The sequence below is a fragment of the Rattus norvegicus genome, chromosome 3 (assembly GCF_021556685.1).
Source record: "Rattus norvegicus strain SHRSP/BbbUtx chromosome 3, alternate assembly SHRSP_T2T, whole genome shotgun sequence".
Lineage (NCBI taxonomy): Eukaryota > Metazoa > Chordata > Mammalia > Rodentia > Muridae > Rattus > Rattus norvegicus.
The window spans coordinates 150,102,297-150,129,471 of NC_141536.1; the positions used below are offsets into that span (position 1 = coordinate 150,102,297).

At 42.2% G+C, this 27,175-nt stretch overlaps 1 protein-coding gene across 16 annotated transcripts in view; it reads right to left on the bottom strand.

Moving 5' to 3' along the window:
* Window positions 1-27,175, bottom strand: part of Ptprt (protein tyrosine phosphatase, receptor type, T) — a 1,095,890-nt gene that overhangs the window by 119,154 nt on the left and 949,561 nt on the right. For all 16 annotated transcript variants that reach the window (NM_001108603.3, NM_001402009.2, XM_087653463.1 and 13 more), the window contains 1 exon segment: window positions 14,184-14,332. In NM_001108603.3, coding sequence (NP_001102073.2) covers window positions 14,184-14,332 — 149 coding nt within the window.

Below are 27,175 nucleotides of genomic sequence, written 5' to 3' on the forward strand. Positions count from 1 at the left end.
TGTGAAGTTTCATCCACCCCACCTCCAGGACATTTGCCTCACTGTCACCAGGATGATCTTTACAAGTCTGATGGCAATCCTTTCTCTCCATTTTTAACGTCTACCTTAGCTCCTTGCAGAAATCAATGCATTTTAATACTTTTTCATATTCTTTAAGACATGGCCCATTTTTCACTTGCCTGTGTTCATCTCCTACTATTTAATACCAAGGAGCTAATAGTTCAAGTACCCCAAGAGGCCAAACCATTCACAACTGTACTCTACTGGAGTAAGATTACTGAAAAAATACCAGGGAGAGCTTGGAGTTCAGGAAGGATGAAGACCAGAAACGTAAACACGTACTTTCCACACTCTGTATTCCATTGGAAGCTTCAGGAAAAGATATTTTTAGACTCTTGTTTTTAAAATTTTAATTACATTTCTTTACTGTGTGTATTTGTATGTGTATATGTGTAGTGTGTGTAAGTACATGTGTGTGCATGTATGTATGTACGTGTTTATATTATGTGTGCATTCATGTATATGGTGTGTGTGTGTGTGTGTGTGTGTGTGTGTGTGTGTGTGTGTGTGTGTGTGTGTGTGCCATAGGAGGCAAATGGAACTTGGAAGACATCTTTGTGGAGTTGGTTCTCTTGTTTCATCATGGAGTCATATGAGTAGAACTCAGGTCATCATGTTTGATGGCAAGCGCTTCTACCTGCTAAGCCATCTCACTAGCACTGGGCTGCTCTTTGAAAATATATACTTTCCATCAAGGAACTATACAGGAGAGAAAAAGAAACTTTCTAGAGTCAGAAAACCTGTAGATACCTTGCCTAACTATTTATTGGTAATGGCAGAGTTAACACTAACAAAAATTGAGACTGGGAAATTGTGAACTATCAATATTGGTCCCACTGACTTTTAGTCAGAGAAGACATCACTTTTTAACCCCCTTCCCCATGTATTAATTTTCCTCTATTTAGAATAGCATGTTAGTTTGTCTCTCAGATGACTAACATTGAGTCTTTTCAAAACTACATATTCTTAGTAATTTGGGGGGCATATGATTTATTGAGTTTTGATCATGTCTGTCCTCTCTCACCTCACCCTATATACACTTAACTTTACAACCTCTCTTTACTTGAACTCATCTGGCCCAATTTGTTCTGGATCCATGCTCTGGGATAAGAGACCATCCACTAGAGCAATGTCCTCTGGGTGTCATATCCTTAAAGAAAATGAATTATCCCTTTTCCCAGAACCTATCAACTTACTAATAACTCCTCAGATAGAGATGGGACTTGATAAGTATCTCTCCCCAACATGCTGAGATTTGTCTGGCTTGAGCTTGTGCCAGTCTTATGCATGCTCTCACGCTCACCGTAACTTATGTGCGACTGCCGTGCCGTGTCTGAAAAGCACTGTTTCCTTGAAGTTGTCCACCGCCTTTGCCTACCATGAACTTCCAGCTTACTCTTCTGCAGTGATCCCCAAGTCTAGAAGCTGGGGGATGTGTGTGCATTACAGAGGTCCCATCAAAGGCTGAGCATTTCCTAGTCTCTTATTCCCTGCGTTTTGACCAGCTGTGATTCTCTGTGTTAACTGGCAAGTTACTGAGGCCAAGAACCCGTGGCTAGACTGGCCATAGGTTCTAGAGGACAACTTGCTACTAAAGGCATATAGTATTAAACCAACTCCTAATGATTTCTTGTTACACCTACAGATTGGTACACCTCTCCAACCTCACAAGAGAAGCCGCTTTATACCGTAGATGGCAATTAACACCATTGGTCGTTTTCCCTCCTGCATCGGTATGCTATTTCTCCTTTAGAGAAATGATGGCTGCTCTTCAAGTCTCTTTAAGTTAAGCTGGCTTATGACTGCTCCCAGCGATGACAGGTAGCAGAAGTGATACTGGCACACGGACCTTGTTTTTAAGATAATGGGCATTCTTCCCGAGGTTCCTGAAATACTCCGTCTGGGGGAAGTTGGCTATGATAGAAGACATCTGATTGCTCTGAGCCTCCATGCTTTAAGGAAGCCCATGAGGTGCACGGGGAGAGAACGACATTAGCTTGCTCCAGATGTTTGAGTCTTTTCAGCCCAGGAATCAGATGCAAACACTGGACCCACTTGGCCATTTCTTCCCAGCAGATGCTACCTGAGAGAGAACTGAAGTGCCAGACATAGAGCCCAAGGGGAGCTGTCATAGCCATTTCTGGCCACTCAGAACATCCCAGCATGGTGAAGTAGAAGCAAACATCTTTTGTACTCTGTCCAAACTCCTGGTCCACCAAACCGTGAACAAAATACCGTGCCTGCTATTTTTCTTGCTACTAAATCGTGATGTGGTAAAGAGATTGGCTACTTGCTTCTCCTCTTCTGGCATGACTGCATTAACTACTTTGCCATTTGTTTCTGTAAAATCCAATCCCTGCACCATGTTGTCCTTGACCAGTGGAACCTCTTTGCATCTCTTGCAAATGAACATCTTACCTAGGTTTCTCGTCTCATCTACAAATCACCCTCAGTACCTAGGAAACCAACATGGCCCAAATACCTTCCTGTTTAACTGGGAAATAAGTTACACTAAATATAGAAAGCCTGTGGCTCTCAGAGCAAGTGAAGAAACTGGCTCTCCATGACTACATGGACCAGCCTGTGTAACAAGTTATCATTGTCAACAGTACTCCCTCAGATAAGCCACACCTCCATGTCCACATGTGCAGACAAGCAGACAGGTGAGAACCGATCTGTTAAAAATGTTGCTTTGCTCGTTCTCTTTTCTCTCCTGCTTGGCAGAGCCAGGTAGCAGCCAAACCAAGATTTCCCCCTACTAGATACTGCAGCCCAACAAGTAAAAGGCTATGAATGGTCTGTTGGCCAGTGAGATCTCACAAACCCTCAAACATTACAGGTCGCTGCCAATGTTTTTTGTTATCCCCCAGAACTTGACAATAAGAGCCTCTCACTGAAGGCGCCATACATTATACTAATGGAACAAGGAACCATCACGTTGGTTCTGATACAGACACTTCATTCCCACTGGATAGTTTATAGGGTGCTGGAAGGCACTGTGCACACCACCAGGGTAAAGGGATTGCCAGTGTTACCCAGCTGTGACCTCTCTGGTCCACAATAATTACTGGCCTAGCAAGAAATGCCTCTTTGTGCAATAGTGGCATGACTGTCATAGGAGTAACTACTTTTTGATTGACTTAAGGTCCAAGCCATAATGTTAAATGCCTATGTGTCACCATTAGCAGTGTTAGGACCTGTGGGTAGACAGGGTCTATAACCTGGGGGGAGACCTCTCACTAGTATTCTGTTCAATAGATATAGAAGTAAATTCTGATGATTAACTATTACACCTGTAGATTAGTGCACCTCCCAACTCTTGTCAGAGACTTCTTAAAACAGTTGATGGTGACCAATCCAGAGACCCATACTGGTTCAATTGCAAAGGATGGAAAATAGTAGAATGCTTTCGTCTAAATTTGACATCCATAATATATCCCTTCTTCCCTAAAAGCCTCGGAGATCATTGCAAAAGAGAGGTTGGAAGATGGTAAGAATCAGGCATTTTGAGCCTCAGTTTCTTTAACCTGCACAGCACAACTGCTTCTAATATTACACAGAACGAGGCATTCGAAGTGCTTTGGCCAGTAATTACTCAGAAAACGCTAGCCAGTAAAATTATCTGCGTTTTTTAATTTATCCAGCTTACAACTTTGAGCTCAGGAGATAGAAAGAAAAAATCCGTAAGACTTGGTTTATTCTGCTACCTAGCAACGACGTATTTACATTTCCAGCATCTTTTCTTTCTCCCTGATTACTGCGAGAAGCACTTTCTGCGTGCCCTGTTATAATTCAGGACCACCTGTGAAGTATGGAGGACTCTTCTCTTTCCTTCTGGAGATGCAGCGGCCTAGCATAAATTGTCAGCTTTGTTGCTTCACTGAAGTCCTTTTGAAAGGATATTGGGGGGAATGGCTGCACCAGCGTACAATGACAGTGACAGTCTGTCAATGACAAACTGTTGTTCATATAACTGCAGTGGAAAAGATGATGCCGTGATGGGAGGCCAGGACTCAGCACAAGGCAAGGACACCTGGCCCTAGGATTATGCAGCTTTCAGAAAGGAAAACCTCCTTGGAATGTGAACTTAACTTGGCCACAGATGTGAGCTCACCCCCTTTCCTTAGTAAATTCCAACTCCCAGTGCAGTCTTATCTCAGGCCATATGCTTTTAGCAGAGCGCACTGGTCTCTGAGTCTTCAATGCGTCAAGCACACCTAAGCTGTTGTATCTTTCATCTGGCTTAAGTTCTCTCTTACATGGAGTTTAAATGAGCAGCTGCTAACTCGGGCAGAATTAATTACCTGTTGAACTTCTGATTGGCATTTCTGGGACCCTATACATGCCTTTCCTCTATGACTTACCATATTTATTGAAACGAATCCACTTACCAGTCTCCTCCTGGAGGAGACTAATACCCTTGAAGGCAGAGACCGTGTCTTATTTATCTTATTATCCCTATAATATTTCCCCTATAGTCGACATTCAATGAATATTTAAAGGAACACCTCAGTTACTCCCATAACGAGGAGATGAAAAGGATAATTCAATTTGAGAAGGTTCTATTTGTGCAAAAATCAGATTGGGGACAGGGGGACGTATGTGGAAATTACAAGAAGACACGCCACTAATGACTATACAGTATACACGGCATTTCAGTCCTTTGAATGAAACCATTGTACACCAGGGTCACAACTCCCAAACTACTCACGATTTCATTGGTGACTTAATGACTGATCTGTAGAAAAGGCCCCCGTCCCCACCAGACCAAATTCTCCACTTTTAGTAAGAGAAGGCTGAATCAGACATTATCTTGGACACTTCTTAATTTTTACTGTTCATTGTGTTACATTCATTTTTGTTCAAAATTCTTCTGAGCAACTTGTCCCAATCTAACGGCATCCTGTTTGTAATGGACAATTTGTTCACTTCCTTAAGGGATACTTACATTCCCAATTCTTTCTTCCAAAGAGCAAACAGTTCCCCCCAACTCTGGGTTTCCAGGAGTTTAATAAGCGTGTCCTTTATCTGTCAGTCAAGTGGATGATTGCAAAATATTCAATAATCCCTGTAAAATATTCAATAAAACTGGAGGTGGCAAGCTTGTAACATTCAATTCTTCTCCCAGATTCAATTTAATCCTGGAGCAACCAGAAAAGATAATTGCTCCTGCACAGAATTTTTGCACCTCTCTTTTGCATTCCTCAGCAGGAGGCGGCTTTCCGCCCTGTGACTCATTGTTGCTTCACCTTGGAAATTTCTGCTCCTTCAATCCTGACTTAGATTTTTTTTTCACTGTTCAAGTAAACTGGAGAGGAAAATCCTACTTGGTTGAGAGAGAACCCTTGAACTGTGGATCCTTGGTTGTATTGACACATAGTATCAGCCTTCAGGTTAAATACCCCTTGACAGCAATGTTTTCTGGATCATCTACTCCAGGGATGAGAACAGCCAGAGCCTTCCTACCCAGAGAGACTACAACTTTGTTAATACCAGAGACAAATTAGCAAATGAGGCACAAGAGCTTTGGCATCGGACAGACCCTGGCTTTACCTTGAGCTAGTGATTTTTAAACTTGGGCTTCATTTGAGTCACCTGGAAGACATATTGGATGTGTTTATCCCTAGGCACTGCCCCAGCTGACGGTGCTCCTTTAGAGACCGGGCTTTGAGACTTTTTTTTTTTTTTTGGTTCTTTTTTTGGGAGCTAGGGACCGAACCCAGGGCCTTGCGCTTCCTAGGTAAGCGCTCTACCACTGAGCTAAATCCCCAGCCCCAAGACAATGTTTTAAATGGATGGCCCAATGTCTGTGGATCCTAGTTTCTTTTCTTTGTTTATAAACTTGAAAATAAGTGACAATATCTCATATAAAACTAACCAGATCCAAAGTCTACACAGCTCAGGGACTTCTCTACAGCTAGAACAGACTTGAATTTCTTTGGCAATAATAATGCCTTATCATCCACAAGGCAGTGTAAAGGAGTGATTTTGGCTAGGGGACAGAGGTGTCACATAGACCTATGTTTTAGGTCTAACTCTACCGTTTAAAGCTATGATGTTTTAGGAGCTCTATTAATTTCTATTTAAGGTCTTGTTTTTCTTGTCATTAAAAACATCAGTTTACAACATTTATTTAATCCTCTCAATATGCTAATGAGGTTAATAAATATAATCTTAAGTATTCAGCACTTAAATGAACATATCATTAATTATTTTTAAAGGGTTTTTTTTTTTATTTTATGTATAGGAGTGTTTTACCTACATGCATGCATATGTCCTGTAGGTATGTCTGATATCCACAGAGGCAAGCATAAAGTACTGGATCCCATAAAGCAGGGCTCAGTGAAGGTTATGAGCCACCATGTGGGTGTTGGGAACTGAACCCAGGTCCTTTGCAAGAGCAGCAAGTGTTTTTAACCTCTAAGCCATTTCTCTGGCCACAATATCATTAGTTTGTGAAGAACAATGATTACCTAAATAAAAACAACATTTTTTTTTTCTTTTTGATACTCCAGACCTGGAAGAGTAAATGATGTCATTGGCTGACACAGTCAGAGTAGCACATAACTTGGTAGGCTTCGCATAGATGAGACATCAATCCTTCCTCCTTTTGGGTCTGAAAAGTCATTTTCACATAGAGCAGATATGCCAGCCTTCACTGGAACCCTGGTATTCACAGTAGGCAAGCATGTGGTAGATTTTTGCAATTCAGACATCTACAGTGTATTCTGGATGCCAATTTGGAATCCACTGTGAGGGAGATAACAGCTCTCGGAGGTCCCAGCCTGGAGTAGAGGGTCATAGTTATCTGGGGAACTCTACTCCATGAATATTGGTCAATAAATAGAAGGGGCAACTGTTTCGAGCAGATTGACTACAAGTGTGTGTATTCTGAGGCCTGATGACTGAAGTGCAATTGTTTAGTTTGTAGGAAGACCTGGAAACTTCAGTCTAACAGTTAAATAGATGGGGTGAGGGTGATTGATTCCATTATCCTATCCAACACCAGAGGGCAGACAAAGCCAGCACTGGGCTACTGATTGGTAAGCAGGTGAAAAAGCAGAAATAAAAGAATTGAAATTATAGCGACAGATTTCAGGTTCATGGAAGATGAAATTCACTCCAAGAAAAATATGAGGCTCTGGAATTAAGAGACATCTTCGTATGAATCCCAATTCCATCATTTGTCCATTGACTCATTCATTTATATAAATAAATTGTCACTGATGGGCCAGAGTGTTTTCTTATAAGAAATCAGAGAGGACCCAGGAACTATGCTTTGGATTTTAGGCTATTTTTATAACACTGATGATATTATTTATAACATCAGGGTAAGAAGGGTAACGGTTCTACCTAGAACCGTTGGGGTCTAGACACAATGTATGAAACTATTCAGCAAAATAATAGACCCAGATAAGGTCCCCAGTGGGGCTAAGAGTCATCAGTGTCACATACCATCAAGTCAACAGTTACTCCCAGAGAAGGCCTAGACTCATTGCTGTAGCCAGCTTACCTTCTTAGGGAGATTATTACAATCCCCTCCAACTCCTGTTATATTTTAAAGACCCTATCTATCTTCCCAATGTTAATTTCTCTAGTTATACAACATATTTCTAAAGTAAATCAGGCTGCATTTTGCCTGATGCTTCCTGCCACCTGCCCCATCTCTGCTCAACCATCCCATGACAGAATCAAACCTGAGCATTCCCTGATCTGTGTCCAAGGAAACCCTTTTATGAGTTCTGTCTGTTGAGCCACAGGGAGTTGCCTTGGGGTTCAGGCCCTACTCTCTTCATCAGAAGAAAACAGTTCCTGGGGCATTTCTGTTTGGGCTGAAATGAACCACGAGAAGATGATACATGAAAGCACAAAATGAAGAAGACATAAGCACAGCACGCAGGGACAACGGCTGAAGAAACATCCAGAAAAGGAACAAAAGAATGTAAGGGGAAAATTATCAATATGCAAGGCAGCAAGATCAAAATCAGATTACTGAAGCAAAGGTAGTGTTTCTTTAAATGGAAAACAATGCTAATCTCTGTCCTTGAAGTGTACTCTTAGGTATATTTTGGTCACAAAGACGGGGGAAGAGCCCTGGAGTCCTTTGTGTGGGTTGCTTCAACATAAAGTCATACGGTAAAGATGCTGATTGTCTGGACCTCTGTTTTTCTGCCCTACTATGAGCCAGGTCCTGTTCATTCATTTGTGTATCTTCTTGCAGATTGTTCTAGCACAGCAATAATGAGGATGAGACCATCGATGGAGAGTCTGGCTTTCCTAGGACACTCCTAGAGGGACAACTGCTGCAGAGCCTGTATGTGTGAGAGCATTCAGTAGGCAGCTGCATCTGATGCCGTCATTTGGATGTATGGAAGGGATGGGAGAAGGCACAGCTCCCCACCCCCCTGCAGGGCTATTTTGCCTTTGTATCTTTTCTTTTCCTTCCAGTTTCATAGTAGAGGGTTTGATAAAGATTAAAGATAAAGATGTTTGGAAAGGAGAATATGTGCCATTAGACACAGACTTCTTTGATAATTCCTTACACAATTTTAGGAAGACGTTTCAATATAGGGATGTATTAGTCCACTGCCAAGTGGGTTCAGTAATAAACATATGGTCTGGACAGGGTCGCTGTGAGGCTGGACTTAGAGGATCACGACAGAGCCCAGCACCTCATGGCAATCTGGGTCCATGTTTGTCCCCAGATGTAGGCATCCATGTTCAACAGAGATGAGGTAGAAGCCATTGCTCACCTGGTAGAAGATTTACCCACGCTATCCCTAGGGAATAGTGCTGTCTGTCTCCTGCGAGTGCCAAAGCTCACTCAGTGAAGCTGGCGATTGCCAAACTGTAAGTCATGGCTCTGGTTTGAGGGTAGAAAACTCCATTTTGCCTCTAATCTCATCTCCACTGCTTCTGTGCCGTGTGACTTTGGGCCTGTCTCCTTTTGCTCTCCTAGACTTTGTTTCCTTGTTTTCAAAATGGAGGTAATAGAGCATCTACAGAGCTCCGAGGAAGCTTAAGAGTAAGATTTACACAAAGCCAAAGATCCAGCGCACAGTAGGCACGCCCCCAAGTTATCCTCCTTCTGGAGTGTTTGCTACCAGAAAGCTCAGCGACAGATCCATATTTAAATATTAGTAACCGCTGCAGGCACCTGCACATGTATGTGCGCATGCACATTTACACACACATACAATTAAAAAATAGTAGAGTAAGTCTGTTATTTTAAAAAAATGTTTATTTGTGATGTGAGTTCCCAATTTATAATTACTTTTCTTAAAACTACTCCTGACTTAGCAGAGTAGTTAATGGCCCAATGTCTGATGATCTCCATGTGATCTAGTCTGCACGTTTAGATTCAATTATGATATAATTATATTATGATGTTCCACTGGCTTGACTTTGTTTTTATTTATAATTTCCTGATCTTAGGCTGAACTGGGTAGATAGACTTTAACCGAGACAAGGAAAAATGTGTCCTGATTCTGACTTGTCAATGGGTATGTATTCTGGATCTCAGTTTCCCTACCTGTAGAATAGGCACAATACTAAGCCTATACTTTATCTATGACATGAAAATAAGGGCCCGCTATTGAAATATGTCTCACAACTAGAAATGGTTATCTGGAGGCTGGGGAGGTAGCTCAGTGGTTAAAAGTGCCTGCTGGCTTGCTGCTCTCCAGAGGACCCAAGTTTGTTTATCAGTGTCCAAGCCAGGTGGTTCACACTCCTGCAATTCTATGTCAGAGGGCGTGCTAGCTAATGGTAGCCAGTAAAAAGGAAGCTAAATGCACTATGAGAAAGGTGAACAGCCGGGCCCCCGTGTCCTAGGGATTCGATTGCAATTTGTTTCGAAGCATTTCGTTTAGTCTGAAAATGAGCAAGGAGAAGACATAAATACAAAAGGTAAAAAAAAAAAAAAAAAGGCAGACATAAGCATGATGTGTAGGGAGTGTACTTGAAGAAAGACCCAGAAAACAATCCCAGTGAGCAAAAGATCACAGGGAAAAAAATTACAAGTATTCAAGGCAGCCAAGATCAAAATCAGATTACCTAATAAAAAGCCAGCTTTTCTTTAAATAGGAAACAATGCGCATTGTTTGTCCTTGAAATGTGACATGCACAGCTTTTAAAAGAGTGCCTAAGCACTCCACAGCAATAGCCCATATCTGACAGGGCCCTGTCACCCGCCTGCCCCAGAGGTCATTGTTCTTATACATCATCGGGGGGTTTGACTGAATATATGTTGCCAAACACAGCAGTCACTGGTAATAGATAAGACCAGAAAACAGACCTAAGCAGGAAGAGACAGAATTTGAATAATGGCAGGACCCACCTGCTCAATAATGGAATAATTGCCCAAGGCATGTCCTTCTACAATCTTTCCTGATGTAAGGAATGTTCTCCTGTACCCCGCCCCCCAACCCCTCGCGCCTCTACACTGCTTCAGAATTTGCACATAATCTCAGTCGCTCTTAAAGGCACCGATTCAGAAGCCAGACAGCCACTTCCTTAATGTCACAAAAATAGATTCAATTTTACATACATCAGGGTGATTTTAGAAGCAATTTTTACATCTCTTGTGTAAGCATTACTTACATTTTTTCCCCTTCAAATCTCATCCCAGTGGTCCCATAGGGGATTTTAAAAGTTATCTGATGCATTTTAGGGCATTCAAAAAAAATCCCCAGTGTATGTTTATGGCTACAGCCTGAAGACACTAGATGCATAGAAAGAATTCTAAAATATTTGGTGATTCAAACAAACACATGATTTCATAATAATCGAATATAACCAGTCAATTGAAATTTGTTTTTTTGTCTTTTAAAAAGGAATATCAATATCAATAAATATGCATATACAGATACATAGGGGTGCACATGGTTTGATGTATGCAGGTGTATATAGATGAAAGGTGTGGATAGCGGACACATCTGATTGTTTGGGAAGACTAACCTTGACCTTTAAAACATCCCAGGAGACCCTGCTGAATGCTCTTACTCTTTCATTAGTGAAGAATCCTCCTCAGTCTTCAGTGTTTTTATCTTGAGGGTCTAACTTTTCATTGCCAATGAAAACAGTGGTTGTATTTCTCCTTGAAATTCAAGGAATCAGTGAGACCTAGGTTGTTTTCCCATAGGACTAGCAAGCTCGAGACTAAAGACCTACAATTTCAGGGTCATGGTGATTGTCATGCTTGCTGGACCGTAATCTTTTGGCATCTGATGTCTTCCTGGGGAGCTTTTATAACAGGAAAAAAGTATGCACACAAGGCTGGGATGTGCAGGGGAGTTTTGGTATGGATAACTAAAACTAGTATCATTTTTAAAGCTAAACTTGCGATGCTCAAAGTTGCAGAGCCAAGAGCAGCTCTGTGCAGTTCAGGATCAACCTTTCTTCAAGTTCACACCAAGGTCATTTCCTAGAAGCTCCTCTGTGCTTCTCCAGTTCTGTGTCTGCCTCCCCTTCCTGAATCCTGCCAAATATATGAATACAGGCAATTCACCCAGATTAAGGACAGGAATGGGCCCATGTGTAGGGTTAAACAGATCCTAGAGGGGCTGGAGAGATGGCTCAGTGGTTAAGAGCACCGACTGCTCTTCCTGAGGTCCTGAGTTCAAATCCCAGCAACCACATGGTGGCTCACAAACATCTGTAATGAGATCTGATGCCCTCTTCTGGTGTGTCTGAAGGCAGCTACAGTGTACTCATACAATAAAATAAAAAAAAATCTTAAAAAAAAAGTTTAAACAGATCCTAGATTGTCTCTTATCTCTACGAAGAGGCAAAAATTAAACAGTCGCCCATAAGATTATTATATTTTTAGATTTTTCTCTTAAAGGCATTATTAAACCTTAAGTTGTATTCAAACTTATATGGTCAGTAGGAGCAGAGTGATATCATGTAGCAATTGATAAAGTTTAGAGCAGTAAACAATACTATTGTGTTGTGTATCTTTTTCCAAAATGATTAACCTAAAGGAAATCTGTTGGGAAAATCAGACAACTGTGGCTCATGGAACAACTGCCTCAGACTTTTGGAAAATGTCAGATTCTTGTGAAGAGATTTAAGGTCAGGAAACTTTAGGAAAACCAAAGGGAAATGACTGCCTTGGTTGGATACTGACTTACAAGCAAAAGATCCAGCATATTTTGGGGACACACAGGAACTGTAAATGTGGACTTGCATCTTCAATATCATTGGAACGACGTCATAGTTCTTAGAGGACTAATTCTATTGTGGTGTGATGAAGAGCAGTTTTACATCATAGGAACCACATACCTAAGTCTCTAGAGATGGAATGTTCCAGAAACCTCAACCTAACTTCTAAATAGCTCAGAAAATTCTGTTCAGTGATAGAAAGTGCAATGAGATGTCAGTATTGGAAAAAAAAGTTACCAATCGGTGAATACAGTTAGAGAATATGAGTATTCGTTTCTTCTTAGCCTCTTTTGGGGGATATGGTGGGATTAAATTCATCTTTCCTTCCAAAGACAGCACTCCTACATTTGAACACAGTCATTACCATCCTCAAAGTTCTGAGTACTTAACCAGGGCTTCTCTAAGAACCATCTGGATAGCATTACAAAATCCATCACCCTCAGTCCCTGTCCTGTCTCTCATCTATCATTTTGCTTGGAGAACCTTTCAAGTTTTACACTGTGCTCAGTTTAGGGAGCTTAGATTCTTGAGAAATGGTCTATGTAACTCTGGGAAGCTGAGGCAAACATATTTCACCTACCAAATAAAATCAGCCCTACTAAGTATCTCATAGGCCGATGGTAGAAATGAATCCAGTGTGTCTGCATCATTGATGGTGTAACATTTATATTGGTTTCTTTTATTCTCTTGTGCTTTCGTTACTCCACAGCTCCCAGACAGACCATATCTAATATCTAAAGCAGTTTCATTTCATAAAGCGGTCATTATGAAATGTGGTTGCTTCTGTCTATGATGTACAAGATATATGGTGAAAAATTTACTTTCTTATTATCAAATTCAGGAAAGAACTAGCTTATAGCATGGTTGAAAGAGAAGAGCAAACTATTTCTTAAGCCTGATCACCAAACAGGCTTATAACTACCTAACCACAGAGTTCTCCTTTGGATGAGTCAACCATGGAATTTAAACTCCTTATATGAGCCAAGGACACCTTATTAACTCTGCATGAAGATGATGATACGCTTGACCTAATAAAACTATGCTTGGGAGTTTTCAGTATGGACATGGAACCCAACAGTTTTGCGACTTTAGAGATTGTTTTTTTGAACCTCAGTTTCTGAAATATTAGGGCCAGAGACAGAGACATTCCATGACTCATCTACACTACACAGGAAATGTGAAATAGCTCTGACAATTGTCAGCCAGTAAGTTCAGTATGGAATGTTTTTTTTAACCTTAAAGTCATCTCCTTCTCGTCTTCCTCCTCTTCCTCCACTTCTTCTTAGTAACTCTTCTTATTTTTAACTTCCTGACCTGACTCTATTTAGGATGACTTGTTCCCATTCTATCTGCTCAGGCATAGATTCTAGCTGGTTGATTTTTGGTGTATATGGTTTATAGATATGTGTATATATTTGCCCATGTGTATGTCCATATGTAATGTGAACGTCAGCAGTGAATATAGCTACCTCAATCATTCCTTTTCTTATTTTTTAGGACATGGTGTCTCATAAGACTTGAAGCTCAGTGATTAGGCTAGACTGGCTGGCCAGCAAACCCTACTCTCTCCAGTGTTGAGTTTGATGGTACACGCCACCCTGACTAACTTTTTCTTTGTGTTCTGGGGATTCAAACTCAGGTCTTCATGCCCATGTGACATGTTTATTGGCTGAACTACACCCCCAGTCCTATATTCTTATATTTTTGGTTGTGAGCCTAGCCTCTAATGGCTGAGACATCTCTCCAGCCCCCAGTCCTATATTATTAAATAGGCCTTTTACATTATGTTGGGGTTACCCTCAAGCTTTGCATGGAGAAGACCCTTCGTCTCTGATACCTCAGGAAAGCATTCTGACTTCATGATCTACTGGACTTGGTCATTGTGAGGGATCCACAGGAGAGACACCAAGACCAAAACTGATCATGGATACTCATTCACCTTAGACGGCTTGACTTACTGAATCCGTTAACATCCTGAGAGCTGGAGGAGAAGCCTTCATCGTTGCGGTTGGTGCTGAGCTTGGTGGTAGGTTTGTCAGTCGAGGCCACAGGCCCCATCTCCCTCTGGGCTCCACTCTGGGTCTCCTTCTGCTTCTTAGCCAGCTTCCTTTGGGACATGTGCAAGGGAAAAATTACAGTCAGATGGTTCTAGTTGCATGAGAGGACTGGGAAGGAAGGTTAGTCTCCTTCCCCATCCCCCCATCCTCAATACCATATTTAGTTTATTTAAAAAAAGCAGAGGCAAGGCCAGCTCTCCAATATCAGGGTCAAGTAAACACGAGCCATTCTGAACCTAGAAATCATTTCATTTAGTAGGAAATAGGCAATTCAAGTTGTTTTATCCATGAAACGAGCCTGTTATATAATTGAGCTTCTAATGGGAAATCAGAGAGACTCTATGATGCATCCCCCACTTTCTTAGAGGGAGGAAAAGGTCAGGATGCTCCTTCTGTTTTCATGCAACTAAACACCAACCTCCCAACAGTCTTTATTCTATCTTCTTTTTAATTATACCAAGTGATAGAGTCTTTTAGTCCTCACTAGGGAACTAAAAGGTCAAAGGCATTTTTATGGACCTAACGATCTATTTTACTTATATTCTAACTAATAAGGCTGAGGTATTTCATAAGGGATATAGTTCAGCCTTCCTCAGAGGTTGGCTAATGAAAGAAGGCACCACAGAGCAGTAGACTAAAGTAGGGGTTCATGGTTGGTGAGGGTAAAGGTTAGCCTTTTAGCTCAAACAAAGAGAAGCCAGAGCCATACTCGATTCATAGACATTCCTAGAGAATGAGGGAGACCTTTATAATAATAGTGTGTAAGAGTATTTTGCAAAGTCTGGTGTAAATCTGAATTATCTGAAGATGTAGCCATCAAGATCCCCTAGTAGTCCTGAAACCAACTACTGAGGTTAAACCTCCTTTGGCATTAGACAGACATAGATTCATAGCCTACCTCTCTGGCCTGCATGGCTCAGGTTTACTGTTCTCTGTTTATTGAACTCTTCTACCCATTTCACTGAATGTGGATTAGCCTTATACAGACATAAGGATTAAATGAGGCAGCACATCTAGTACACAGAGCACAGTACCGGGGACATAAATGACAGCGACCACATGGGTATTGCTGTGAAGTCACTGCTGATTCAGCTGACCACATTCTGATGTCTCAACTGCTCACAGCAGTTCTACTGTGGAATTCCACCTGTCTTTGAATTATACCAAGTGACAGTGACTTTGATTCCTCACTGGGGAACTCAAAAGGCCAAAGGCCTCTTCTTTTATGGATTAAAAAATCCATTTCACTTAAATTTAAAATGATGGCACTTAGATATATTATAAAAGATAAAAAATGTGATGACCCTTCCTTGCATGTGGTCCCTATGGGTTTTCTCAGCACATACACACACACACACACACACACACACACACACACACACACACACACACATACACACGCAAATATAGTCGTTGCGCTCCTAGAAGATGGAAAGCTATGGGCTAAATAAGTCTTTCAAGGATAAACTTCTCCGAGTCTACTGTGCTAGTCTTCACAGAACCTGACTGTCCCCTTAACCTTTGCTATTTTTGTCTAAGATTGGAAATAACAAACATTGTAAAGAGGTAGCATAGAAATGATGTCCCAGTCATGAGATAGGTCATTTCAAGAATTAATGACATCTCCCTTCCACAGGAGCATAGAAGGAAAGAATAAATCTGGATGGAGAAGAGGAGTATTTTAAAAGAACTTATCTGGGACCATCTCCCAACTGACGGCCTTCTCCTAAGAACACAGGTCTAATATGAAGGTGTAGACTATATAGAATGCAAGATGGCGCCTGTAAGTGAAGATAAAGAAGCCTTTATTTATAAAAAGGACTGCTAAAAACAGGTTGCTGGGGACAGAAAGATGATATAACAGAGATAAGAGACCCTGTTTACCACCTAGGGGCCCAGAGAGACAAACCGGGGAAGATCTAACCAGAATCTGTAACGAAAGAATTCAAAAGTCCAGAAGGACAGATGTTTTCTCTTACAGGGTCTAGTCAGGCCTAGAAGAGCATACAGAGGAAATTATGGGCCACAATACCCTGACTCCTCTTTCCCCATCCCCTGACTTCCTATAGTAGCTGTCGTCAGCTGGATCTAATTAAAAGCTACAGGTGTTAAAGGACCCCTCTGAGGGAGTCCCTGAAGAACACGTTCTTGCAGTAAAAAACATGGCAGAGAAAAGGACAGAGTGAACATGGATCTAGGAATCTGGACCAAGAAGTAAAACGCCTTTATAATTCCTCATTTGGCCAAATTCTCAAGATCAATGCAGCCTAAAGTGGAATTGTTCATTTATTTATTCCTAAAAATTGGCCTGGGGAAGGAACTGCACTTAAGAAAAGAAACCCATTTTTTTTGGTCATTCATGGTTTGGCCACAGGCAGACTGTTGTATCATTGGAACGACTCCAGGTAGACAGAGGAAGGATGAGAAATTAAGCCTTACCTAGCCTGGCCCTTTCTACCATCCTCAGTCAATCCACAGGCAAGAAGAGTGACATAAGACAAATGAACAATTTTGCAGCTGATGACATTCAAAGTTTTATTCTTCATCCATTATCAAAAAGCAGTATGTTTAAAAATGTATATGTGACCTTCTTAATCATAAATTTGAAAGGATATACAGCAGATATTTTGCCTCCATCTAAGCTTGTTCACATTGCTCCAGCAGGAAATAAGAGGAAATCTGATAAGAGAATTAACTTGAGAACTACAAATGAGTATGAATCAGCGGCTTTAATATTTCCTTCGGGGCAGAACTTCCAGCCAACCTCATTCTATTCAGGGTAAAATAATATAGAGAGTTGTCTTCAACACAAATCACTGGCCTCCAAAGGAATAATAATATTCAAAAGAGGTCTCACTGCTTCTTAGAAAGTGACGTTTTATAGAAATATTTGGGTTGAGACAAATACCTATATAAAAAAAAAAGAAAAAAAAAAGGAAAGAAATATGGACCTCTCCAAAACATAGGGATATTTAAAAAATTTAAAAATTGAACCATAAACATCAGCTACATGACATCTATATTAGCTACATTTACATAAAAATACCAGAGACAATGAACTTTTTAGCAGAAAAGGTTTCTTACTAGTCATTGACTGGATGGCCCCACTTGATTCTTTGCCTCTAGTAAGGGTTGCAGATCTTATGTGTACACAGCACACAGAGCAAACTGTTTGGTATAAGAGCCAGGAAGCAAAATGATTTGCATAGGCTGAGGTCTTAAAATTCCCTCCTTTGGCTTAAGGACCTCCACTAAGCCTTACAGTTCCACAGAACCTCATAGCACCTTACAGTGGGCTGGAGGCCCAACACACGATCCTTTGGGGTTGGGGTTGGGCTCCTCCAAACCATAGCAGTGTTCTGGGTCATGGCTGGCTAAAACCTCCTGCTCTTTTTGGGGATAGGAGTCCTGTGTGCTTTGGTGGAAATCTTATCTGAGTGTTTTGGCGATAAACCCAGCCCTAAAAGTGGAAATGGAAGAGGCACAGAGAAAAGAAAACACAAACTCGAAGCTAGAGATCTATCTCTGTCGTTCACAATTCAAGCCTTAAAAATTAAAAATAATACTGGCATCAGGGACAAATTGGTATTTCTTGACATTACCAAAGAAGTTAACTTCTCTTTTCCCCCTTCTGGAGAAAACTTAAATCTGAGAATTCCCAAGATCTTTAAAAGGTGGACTGGGGCTCAGCTTAGCCATCCATATCTCCTAGCAAATGGGATCTGTGCCCCCTACCCCACACTGCTCAACACTCTTAGCCTGGATGTTTTCCTATTCCTTTCCACTGGGCATCTCTCTTCATCCTTCAAGTTGAAAGTCATTCCAATGTCAGACCTTCTCTGAGGCTTCTTGCTGCTCCACTAACAGAACTGTAATTTTCTCTCTCGGGCTAACTCATTCTTTGAACAAATATTTGAGCACACACATGTATCAGGCTCTGTTAAGTGTAAAGAAAGCCTCTTCTTCTTCACCTTGACCCTCTGCAAACCCAGAAGTAAATGACAAAGACAAGCATTAAATAGGTAAGTGCAGATGTGGAGAATTCAGAGAGGAAATATTTGGAGCTATGAGAGAGTTGATCCTTGGTTTGAACTCTGGCTGGACAGCCGGTAAGGTATCAACACTGTGTCAGCTAAGACCACATCCTGTGTTAGTCACTCAACTCTCACCCACTAGGAAGCACCTCTCAGGAGAAGGGCTTTTGACTCCTTGTACCCACTCCAATTTCTTGCTGAGGATCTGGCACAGCCCACACGATAAATTTGTTGCACAAATTTCCATTTAAAAACGCTATGATTTGAAGTATAGAAAAGATGGTTATCCTGCTCTAAGTACAAATTATAACCACTTCAAAAGTCATAAGTACAGGCAAAGAGGAGGGGAGCCCTGCATGGCATCAGTTCGTACCTTGGGATATCTTGGGTAGATAACTCAGCATTTTATTCTTACACTATTTGCAGAGTTAGTGGAATATTCACAGAAGTCTGTCTGTTTGTTAACCTTAGATCCCACAGACAGAATATTAAAAATAAAACCAAAAACCCAAACATCATAAAATAGTCATTACTCTTGGGGTGGTCCTCTCATTAAATATGGTGTGGATCCTTAGGGCCCTTTAACATTGGTTTTGTGATTCTTGTCAGTTGGGTCACTGGATTTCACCAGCAGGGGGTACCAGAAGCTGAAGAAAGAAGAGCATGCGCAGAAGCCTATGGACTCCTCTGCTCGACATTCCTGGAGCCAGAGAATATTTCAAAACAGTAACCTGAACTAACTGAAAAAGGGATCTCTCCTGTTGAAGACTATTTCATCCTTTTCCTAAAATAATTTTCTTCCCCTTCGTTCATGAGCTTTTTTTGGCAAGTAGTTAATATGAACTTACTTTATACCTGTGGCTGCTAGACAGGATGTCCTGACTAATACAAAACGGACACAAGTCCATTCCAGTTCCTGCTGGGGATGTGAGGATCCCCACTGCTAGAAGGGTTCAAGCACAGACTGAAACTTTCTTGGAAGAGAGGCAATGAGGGAGTCCTACTCTCTCCCCCTTTCCTCTATCTCTCTTCTCTTGGAACACGGTCATGCAGCACCCAGATTATTACTGGAAATCTTGGCAGTTCCATTTCAAAGATTTTTCCTGGAAATGACCAGCCATGCATGCTCTCCTGGATAGACACACAACAGTCACTTTTTCCTTCCTTTGTCTCGGTCCCACCCTTCGGTAGTATCTTTGGGCAGAATATCTTGGTAACTCTCAGAAACTTGAATTCTTGTAGTCCATAGAAGCAAAGAAGCGGGGGGTGGGGGGGAGAACGTAAAGGGTGCTACACATGAATTAAAAGTAAGCCTTCTTCACACACTTTACAGTGGTAGACCACATGACTGACCCTCTATCTATGATTGCCCCTCACAAAAAGGAGGACGACTCTAGTCTCATAGAAGAGACTCCCTCTCACTAAGCTTGGACCAAGGGTTCTTAGTCAAGGCACACAGCACCCAAGTAGGAGCTATAGAAGAACCTAGTCCTTGTTTTCTGCCTTTAAATTCAGACGCCTTTTCCAACATTCTCCTACCTCTCTTCTAGGGACGGGATTAGAGATGCAAATTAGATGACACTACCCTCTGCTGAGGAAACCACATACTTTGATGGCAGGACACTGAGAAATCGAGTTGTAAGTTTCCTTCCCGCTGGCTAGCTTTCATCTAACGCCAGAAGGAAAAGCCGGCTGCCTGCTGGAGGATAAAAGCTATCAATAGTTTTACCCAGCTGCGAGCCCTCTGAGCTGCAATACTAACCTTACCAGGAAATCTGCGGCCACGGGTGCAGCAGTGATGACGGATAAAGGGCTGGCTGGCAGCTGTCGGATTGGCCTTGAGGTTTGCAGCAAGGAGGAAACTCAGGCCTGGCACTGTAAACCCGATCACCAGCCCATGAGAAGGAGGTCAGAGGCCACAGGGTGAACGTACAGTTGCTCTTTTGCTGTACGGACAAGGTGACAAAGGGCCCTCTAAATACTTATGTTTATACGTGTAGTTCCATGCTTCTCCTCGTCCTGGTCAGAGAGGCTTCTTTTGAAGGTGGCAACAGTTAATGCCGAGACTCATTAAGCATCGAAGTGGATCAAGGCTATGAGAACAGCTGAGTACTGCATGTTCATCCCTAACTGAGGTATCCATTTTACCAAAGCCTAGAGAACATCGCTGAAGAGGGGCAGAAAGACCCCAAAGGTGGGAAGGAGAGTTAGTTGGGAAGCGCTGTCTTCTGAGCACGACACATTTGTTGCACCCACAGAGGCATAGCAACAGTGGTTGCCTGGACTCAGCCTGCTCAGTGCTGAGCCTCTCGACATGGAAGTGGGTACAGTTGATGGAGCCCCATTTGTCTCTGAGGAATGAGAGGCAGTGAACAGTTGTGGGGAGAGAGGAAGTCATATTCCTCAGTGGAGTATGCATTGGTCAAGTGTTCTTCCCCAAGTAAATAACCCCCTCCCCATGCTCGTGCAAGCCAGCCATTGAAAGAAACGGCCGAAAGTAGGAGAGGAACTTATTGCAAAGAAGTAGTGGTTTGAGGGAGGGAGAAGAGGTAAGAGAGGGTAATGGTTGTGGTGGTGATATGGGCAAAGCACATTATATATGGACACACACACACACACATACACACACACACACACACACACACACGAAATGTTGAAAGTGTAGAAATAAAAATTTTAAAAAGCAGATTCAGCACATGACCCACAACTCCAATCTCTTACAAACACAGCACAATAAAAACCTTAAAACCCAAACTCCACGAACTCAGACCAAGGTAGAGGCTTAGCTACACCATATCAGAGTCAATAGTATGGCCCGAGGACATGAGCGTGTGCAGGGTTTATAGTGTATTACAGCATTTTCTCTTATACCCAGTTGGGGATGGGGAAAGAGTTAACCCTTAGACAATAGAGACAGACAGTGTGACATTCAAGCTCAGTCCCTTGTTAGACTACCATGTGAGTAAGCTACCATACCCCATAATAACAAGGTAAAAACTGGAGCGATGTAGCTTATAGCCAAGGAATACCACAGATCACCGGCCATCCTTAAATGCTATTTAATTTTAGTTAAATTATTAAATTAGTAAATTAGTTAATTTAGTTTCTCTGTATGTATATATCTATGTGGGTACACATAAATTGTGTTTGATCTGCATAGAAGCAGAGGTCACTCTTGCGTGTTCTTTCTCGGGAACCATGCACCTTGGTTTTTGGAGGCAGGGCATCTCATTGGCCTGGAGCTTGCTGAGGATGCCAAGCTGGCTGGCCAATCTACTCAGGGAATCACTAGACTCTACCTTGGCAAGGCTCAGAGGACAAGTCAAATAAGCACCTCCTATGTTCATGTTGGTTCTTGGGACAAAACTCAGGGTCTTATGCTTACAGAGCAGACACTTTCCTTGTTGAGTCACATCCCCAAGCTAGAGGAGAAATTCTAGTTGCTTGAAGCCAGCCAGCATGCAGTACTGTGTCACAGTAGCTTTAAGAAACGAATGCGACTATAATAAAATATGTATACAGTACTGTGCTCATTTAGCAAGCATTTGTACTACGCTTCCTTTATTCTAGACACTGTTAAAAGACTGTACAGTATATTGGGGGCTTTAGCTTTAATAACTATATGGTGAGCAGCAGTATTACCAACACCTCACAGATAAAGAAGCAGGCAGACAGACTTGAAAAGATTCACATAAAAATACCCAAACTTTCCAGAGGCAGAGCTGAGATTCGAACCCAGGCAGCCAAGGGTCTGGATGTTCTCTAAGAATTTTATTGTTGTTATGTCCATCAAAGCATATGGCTTTCTCATCTGGCTCTCTTCCTCCCAGGCAATCAGACACCCACACGTGTGCAGATCTGACGAGAGTTCATATCACATGACGAACATCCTGTCTACCCACTGCCTCTGTTAAGTACCTATTCTGAGACCTTGGTGCCTTCCCCTCTCTTTGTGTTGGAGCTTCCCTCTTTTCCAAGGTTGGCAAAGTTACACAAGTATCAACAGGAACAGATGGTCTTATGGTTTGAATGCCCAAGGGACGGTGGCTGTCACCTGTCACCTCCAGCCCTCTGCTATCTAGCTCTCTGTGTCACTGCCTCTGAGGGTCTATCTCTGCATTTTTCTCCTAACCATGTCTGTCTCTCCTGAAACATTTTTTTTAGATCCCACTGGAAGGCTCCCGAGTTGGCCCAGACAGATCCAGCCTAGCATAGGGCGTGTAACACTTCCATATGCACATATGGACAGAGACACTGTCCCAGAAGCCTGAAGTGGTATCTAATGGAAAAAGTTTGGACTCTCTAGCCAGACTGATGAAGCTCAAACCATAATCTATCATTCATTTACTAGCTCTGTAGTCTTGGGGAGTTTCTCACTCAGTTCCCGCATGTGTCAACTAGTGTGGAACATTGCGAATTCTTTTACTGCTCCAGGGTAGATATGGTGCTAAAGAATTTACACCTAGATGTGCTGCCGACAGAGTACACCTTATACACGATGCTTGTTGAGTAATAAACAGTGGGGAGGAAAGCAGCTCTTCGTAGGAAAGTGAGAACAGAATGCACGGTTCAGGTGCTGGGTGTTCGCCTGAATGCTTTTAAGCTACAGAGCTCTGAAAGCCCTAGCAGGGAGACAGCCTTTGCAATTTTAGTGCTATGGAAATAGCATTGACCTTAGCCCTGGACTGCCTAGGTTGTAGCTATCTGTGTAATCATGATAAAGGCTCAATCTTCACGGGGGTAGTGAGAGCTTCCTCTGCAGGATACTTAGATATATTCTCATCCACAGAAATGACTCGTACTGATTAAAAGTAGTCACTTGTGGCTGAGGTGATGGCTTGGTTGATAAAGTGCTGGTCTTGAGAACAGGAAGAGCAGAATTTGGTCCTCCAGAACCAAGTTAATAAAAGAAAGCCAACATAGGGGCCCATACTTGTAATCTCAGTGCTGTGAGACAGGAACGGGCAAATGCCTGGTATTTGTTAGTCAACCAGTCTAGTCTCCTAGGTGAGCTCCAGGCCAATGGACAGACCAGGAAAAGGAGAAGTAATCACAATCTCAAAAGGTGAAGAAAAGGGAAAACGAACAAATACCTACAGTAGTTGGCATCTGAGGAATGACAGGTCTTCTACATACATGTACATGAAACCTAATACACACACGCACCTACATGGTCACAAATACATATCATCATCCTCATCCTCATCATAGCCGTCACTATCATCGCCATCGTCCACTGCCAAGCATGGAGTAGCTCTTCTTTTGGCATTATCTGAGGTTTTTTTCATTTGTTTTTAACCTTTTAAAATGATTTATTTATGTATTTATTTAAATGTAGGAGTGCACACTTACATGTCAGATCCCTTTATAGGTAGTCATGAGCCACCATGTGGTTGCTGGGAATTGAACTCAGGACCTCTAGGAAGAGCAGCCAGTGTTCTTAACTGCTGAGCCGCTCACCAGCACCTGTGTTTTGTTTTGATCCGCTCCCTGACAGGAGCGCTCCAAGAAACCAAGGTAACTATTTTTCCTGTCTGCACCTCTTGTCCCTCCTCACTTGGTCCGAATCTTGCTTCCATGACAACAGGCCAAGCTAAACACCAAACTAGACACTCCCACAGGTGCTCATAGGTTCAGTTTCTATTGACACAAGTTGTAAGAAGTTGGATTATCTGGACCAGAAAGATTCCTAGGGCCTTCACCCCCTATCCTACCTAGAGACCCTTATAACATCAACTCAGAAGATATTCAGTCCCTTCCTGAGCAATGCTGGCCACAAGAATGCATGCCCTCTGCAGACAGCCCTGTCCAGAAGCACACTGCCCTGTATAGGGGGGATGTAGCATACATTAGCTTCTATGTGTATTTCCAGCATCTACCTCAGTACTTACCACAGTATTTTCAGTGCTTTTATTATGTTCTATGAGTGGAAAAATGGATGGATGAAGTTTTCATATTTGAAATTCCCCATGACTTCAGATTCGACACTATTCTATCCAAAGCGGCTGTACTCAACCGACTCATCCTTACTGTTGTCGAAATGGACTCCATTCTGCCGAGGTGAATAACAAGGGTTCTCCAGTCTGTGAGACGCCACAGTCATCTATTATGTTTGGGTTGGGTTCCATTCTCAGGATTTTAGAATTTGCAAGTCCAGGGTAAAACTCAAAATCTGTACGTTTCCAAGTTCCCAGAAGATACTGGGCACTGTCCCTTGGGAAGTACTCATCTATAGAACATCGTCCCTTGCTGAAGAGAGGAACAAATGCCACTTCTTTTCTCTCCTTCCTCTGTTAGTACCCAGGACCACACTTAGCCCCTCCCACTGTCACTGGGCTTAGGGATGAGGATGATTAAAGTTCGGTCTTCTACCTTCTTGAGACTTTAAGGAAATATAAACAATAATGAAAATAAAGGACATAACCTATACAATAAAGTGACTCTGGACCACTCTAGCTCCCATACGCACTAATTCTATCAACTGTGGCACTACAGATATTAATGTTTGTTAGCATCCTTGATCTCAACCTTCTAGATGCTAGGGCCTCAATTACTCTTGGATATAACATTAAAAACGTCTCTGGCTGGGTGTGCTGGCACACACTTATAATCCCAGCCCTTGGGAGACTAACGCAGGAGACCTCACAATTGGAAGCCAGTCTGTACTACACAGTGAACCCCTGTTTTCAGAAAGAAAAGATCTGTGAGCACTGTCAAATATTTTGGGGGTCAGATGGGGGGATTTTTCCCACCAGTAGTACATATGTTTAAATGGAATATTTTCATTTTTCCTAGATTCTACCGTGTGTGGTTGGTACCTTAAAAACAGCTTGAAGCTTCTTAACAGCACCGTGAAGTGGTGGTTATTGCTATTTGTTTTATTGATGAGAAATCCTGGGCCCAGGAGGGTTAATTCTAAACTCATAAACTGGGTAAAGGGAACAGGTGGGTTTGAAGCCCAATTCTTCAATCCTAGGAGCCTGCTGTCTCTCTCACCTCCTCTGGAGCTTCGGTTTAATAGCACGCAATCCGTTACAGCCTCATAAATGTCTAACAATGGGGATGAGGCTCGGTAAATTACAATACATCCCCTGGATGGAATATTATACAACTATTAAAATGATGGAGTGCCATTAAAGATGAAAACTGTGTAACAACATGGAAAAATGCTAAGTGGATTGCATTAAGTTAAAATATTAAAAAATAAAACCGGGTCTACATTGTGATTACAACCACTAGGTAGTATATCTGTGTGTATGGCTGATAGAAAAGCGAAGACATTAAGGATAATTTTCCTTTCCTTTCTGCTTTTGATATTCCTTATTATCATAGTGGCTTTGTGATTTTTATTTCTAAGTAGTAGCAGGATACTGTTGAAATTCAGGCCATTAGGATTGCCACAGATCCACTTGAACTACTGGAACTTGCGCTTCTCTGAGCCCATTGAGCATGGCAAAGGGTTGCTGACCCTATTTCCCCAAAACAGCAATATCACAAATATGTTTTTGAATACAGGACCCTTTCATTGCCTTGTCAAGCTTCCTTGAAGCACAGCAAGCCACAGTGTGAGAGACAACTGCCCTGAGGGCATCAGCGTAGGTCACTCAGGGAGCAGGGGCCATTAGGAACATGCAGTCTCAGACTGGCAGACGTGTTTCTCTGTTAAAGGCATGGAGCGGTGTGCTGGTCTCATGTATTATGCATCAGGAGTGGCCTGGCACCCTGGCTTGGCTGTGCAGGAGAGGCCTTGCAAAAGAACATCTGATGAACTGATTGGTATGTCAAAATGTCATTAAGGATAAATTAATGGACGTGTTACTTTGGCTGTAAGAGACAGTGCCAGCAAGACATCAGGCAGCCGGCAGGCTGTTTTCTAGCCCAAGACAGACGGCAGCTCACAATGCAGATTCATGGTCTTTATGCGTTGTGAGACGCTTTGTAGGGAGAAGAATAAACAGAGATGCTCCAGCACTTAAGCGCCGTAAAATCACAAGCATGAGATAAATTAATTAGTGTACACCAAGAAGGCGGCTTGTCTGTCTGCACTCCTGGGGAAAGCAAGGATAGATAGCATTGGGCTAGAAATGACAGGTCCCAACTCCAGCCTCCAGAGAAAGCAATTGAGTTTAATGGGTGATCATAAACTGCAGCTGATGGAAAGATAAGTCTGGTCTGGATTTGTTTTCATTTTTAAGAAAAACAAAAGAAAATAAACAAACAAACAAAAAAGATTTCTCCCTACTGCTTCCAAGCCCTTTTATGACTCTGGGTCAGATGTACAGGGAACTGGAGAGACCTGGGAATTGGCTTTCCTTCTATCACCAAGGAGGAAGGATTATAATACCCCAATATTTCTGGAGCTACTCTTGGGGTTTCTTCTACTATCCTAGATAGGGAGTGCTTCATTCTCCTGTACCGGGAGGCTCACCACCTTACAGTTAGCCTGCCCCATTGTCAAATCATCAGTATCAAAAAGCTCTTTGGTTTTCCCTAGCAAATTTCTTCTTGCAATTAAATATTAAGCTGTTCCAGGGTGCCAGACCCTGGGCTCTCTCTGCTACACTGGAGGAAAAGGAAGATCAGGAAAGGTGAATGATTACTAAGATTACATGTCTAGTCCATGGCAGGACCATGATCCAAAGATCAAATCTTGATGTCTTAACTACCTACCTCTCAGTTGTAAGTGCTGTAACTACCACTCACTGGATGGGGCCTGATTTGCAGAGCAATGTAGCTTATAGGAAGGCACAAATATGGGAACTTCCTTTGGGCATATCCTGGGCACTTTGATGAACATCTGACTTGGTTTTGCCAGCCAATCTTTCATACAAACTTATTTTTTATGGGAAGTAAGTTATT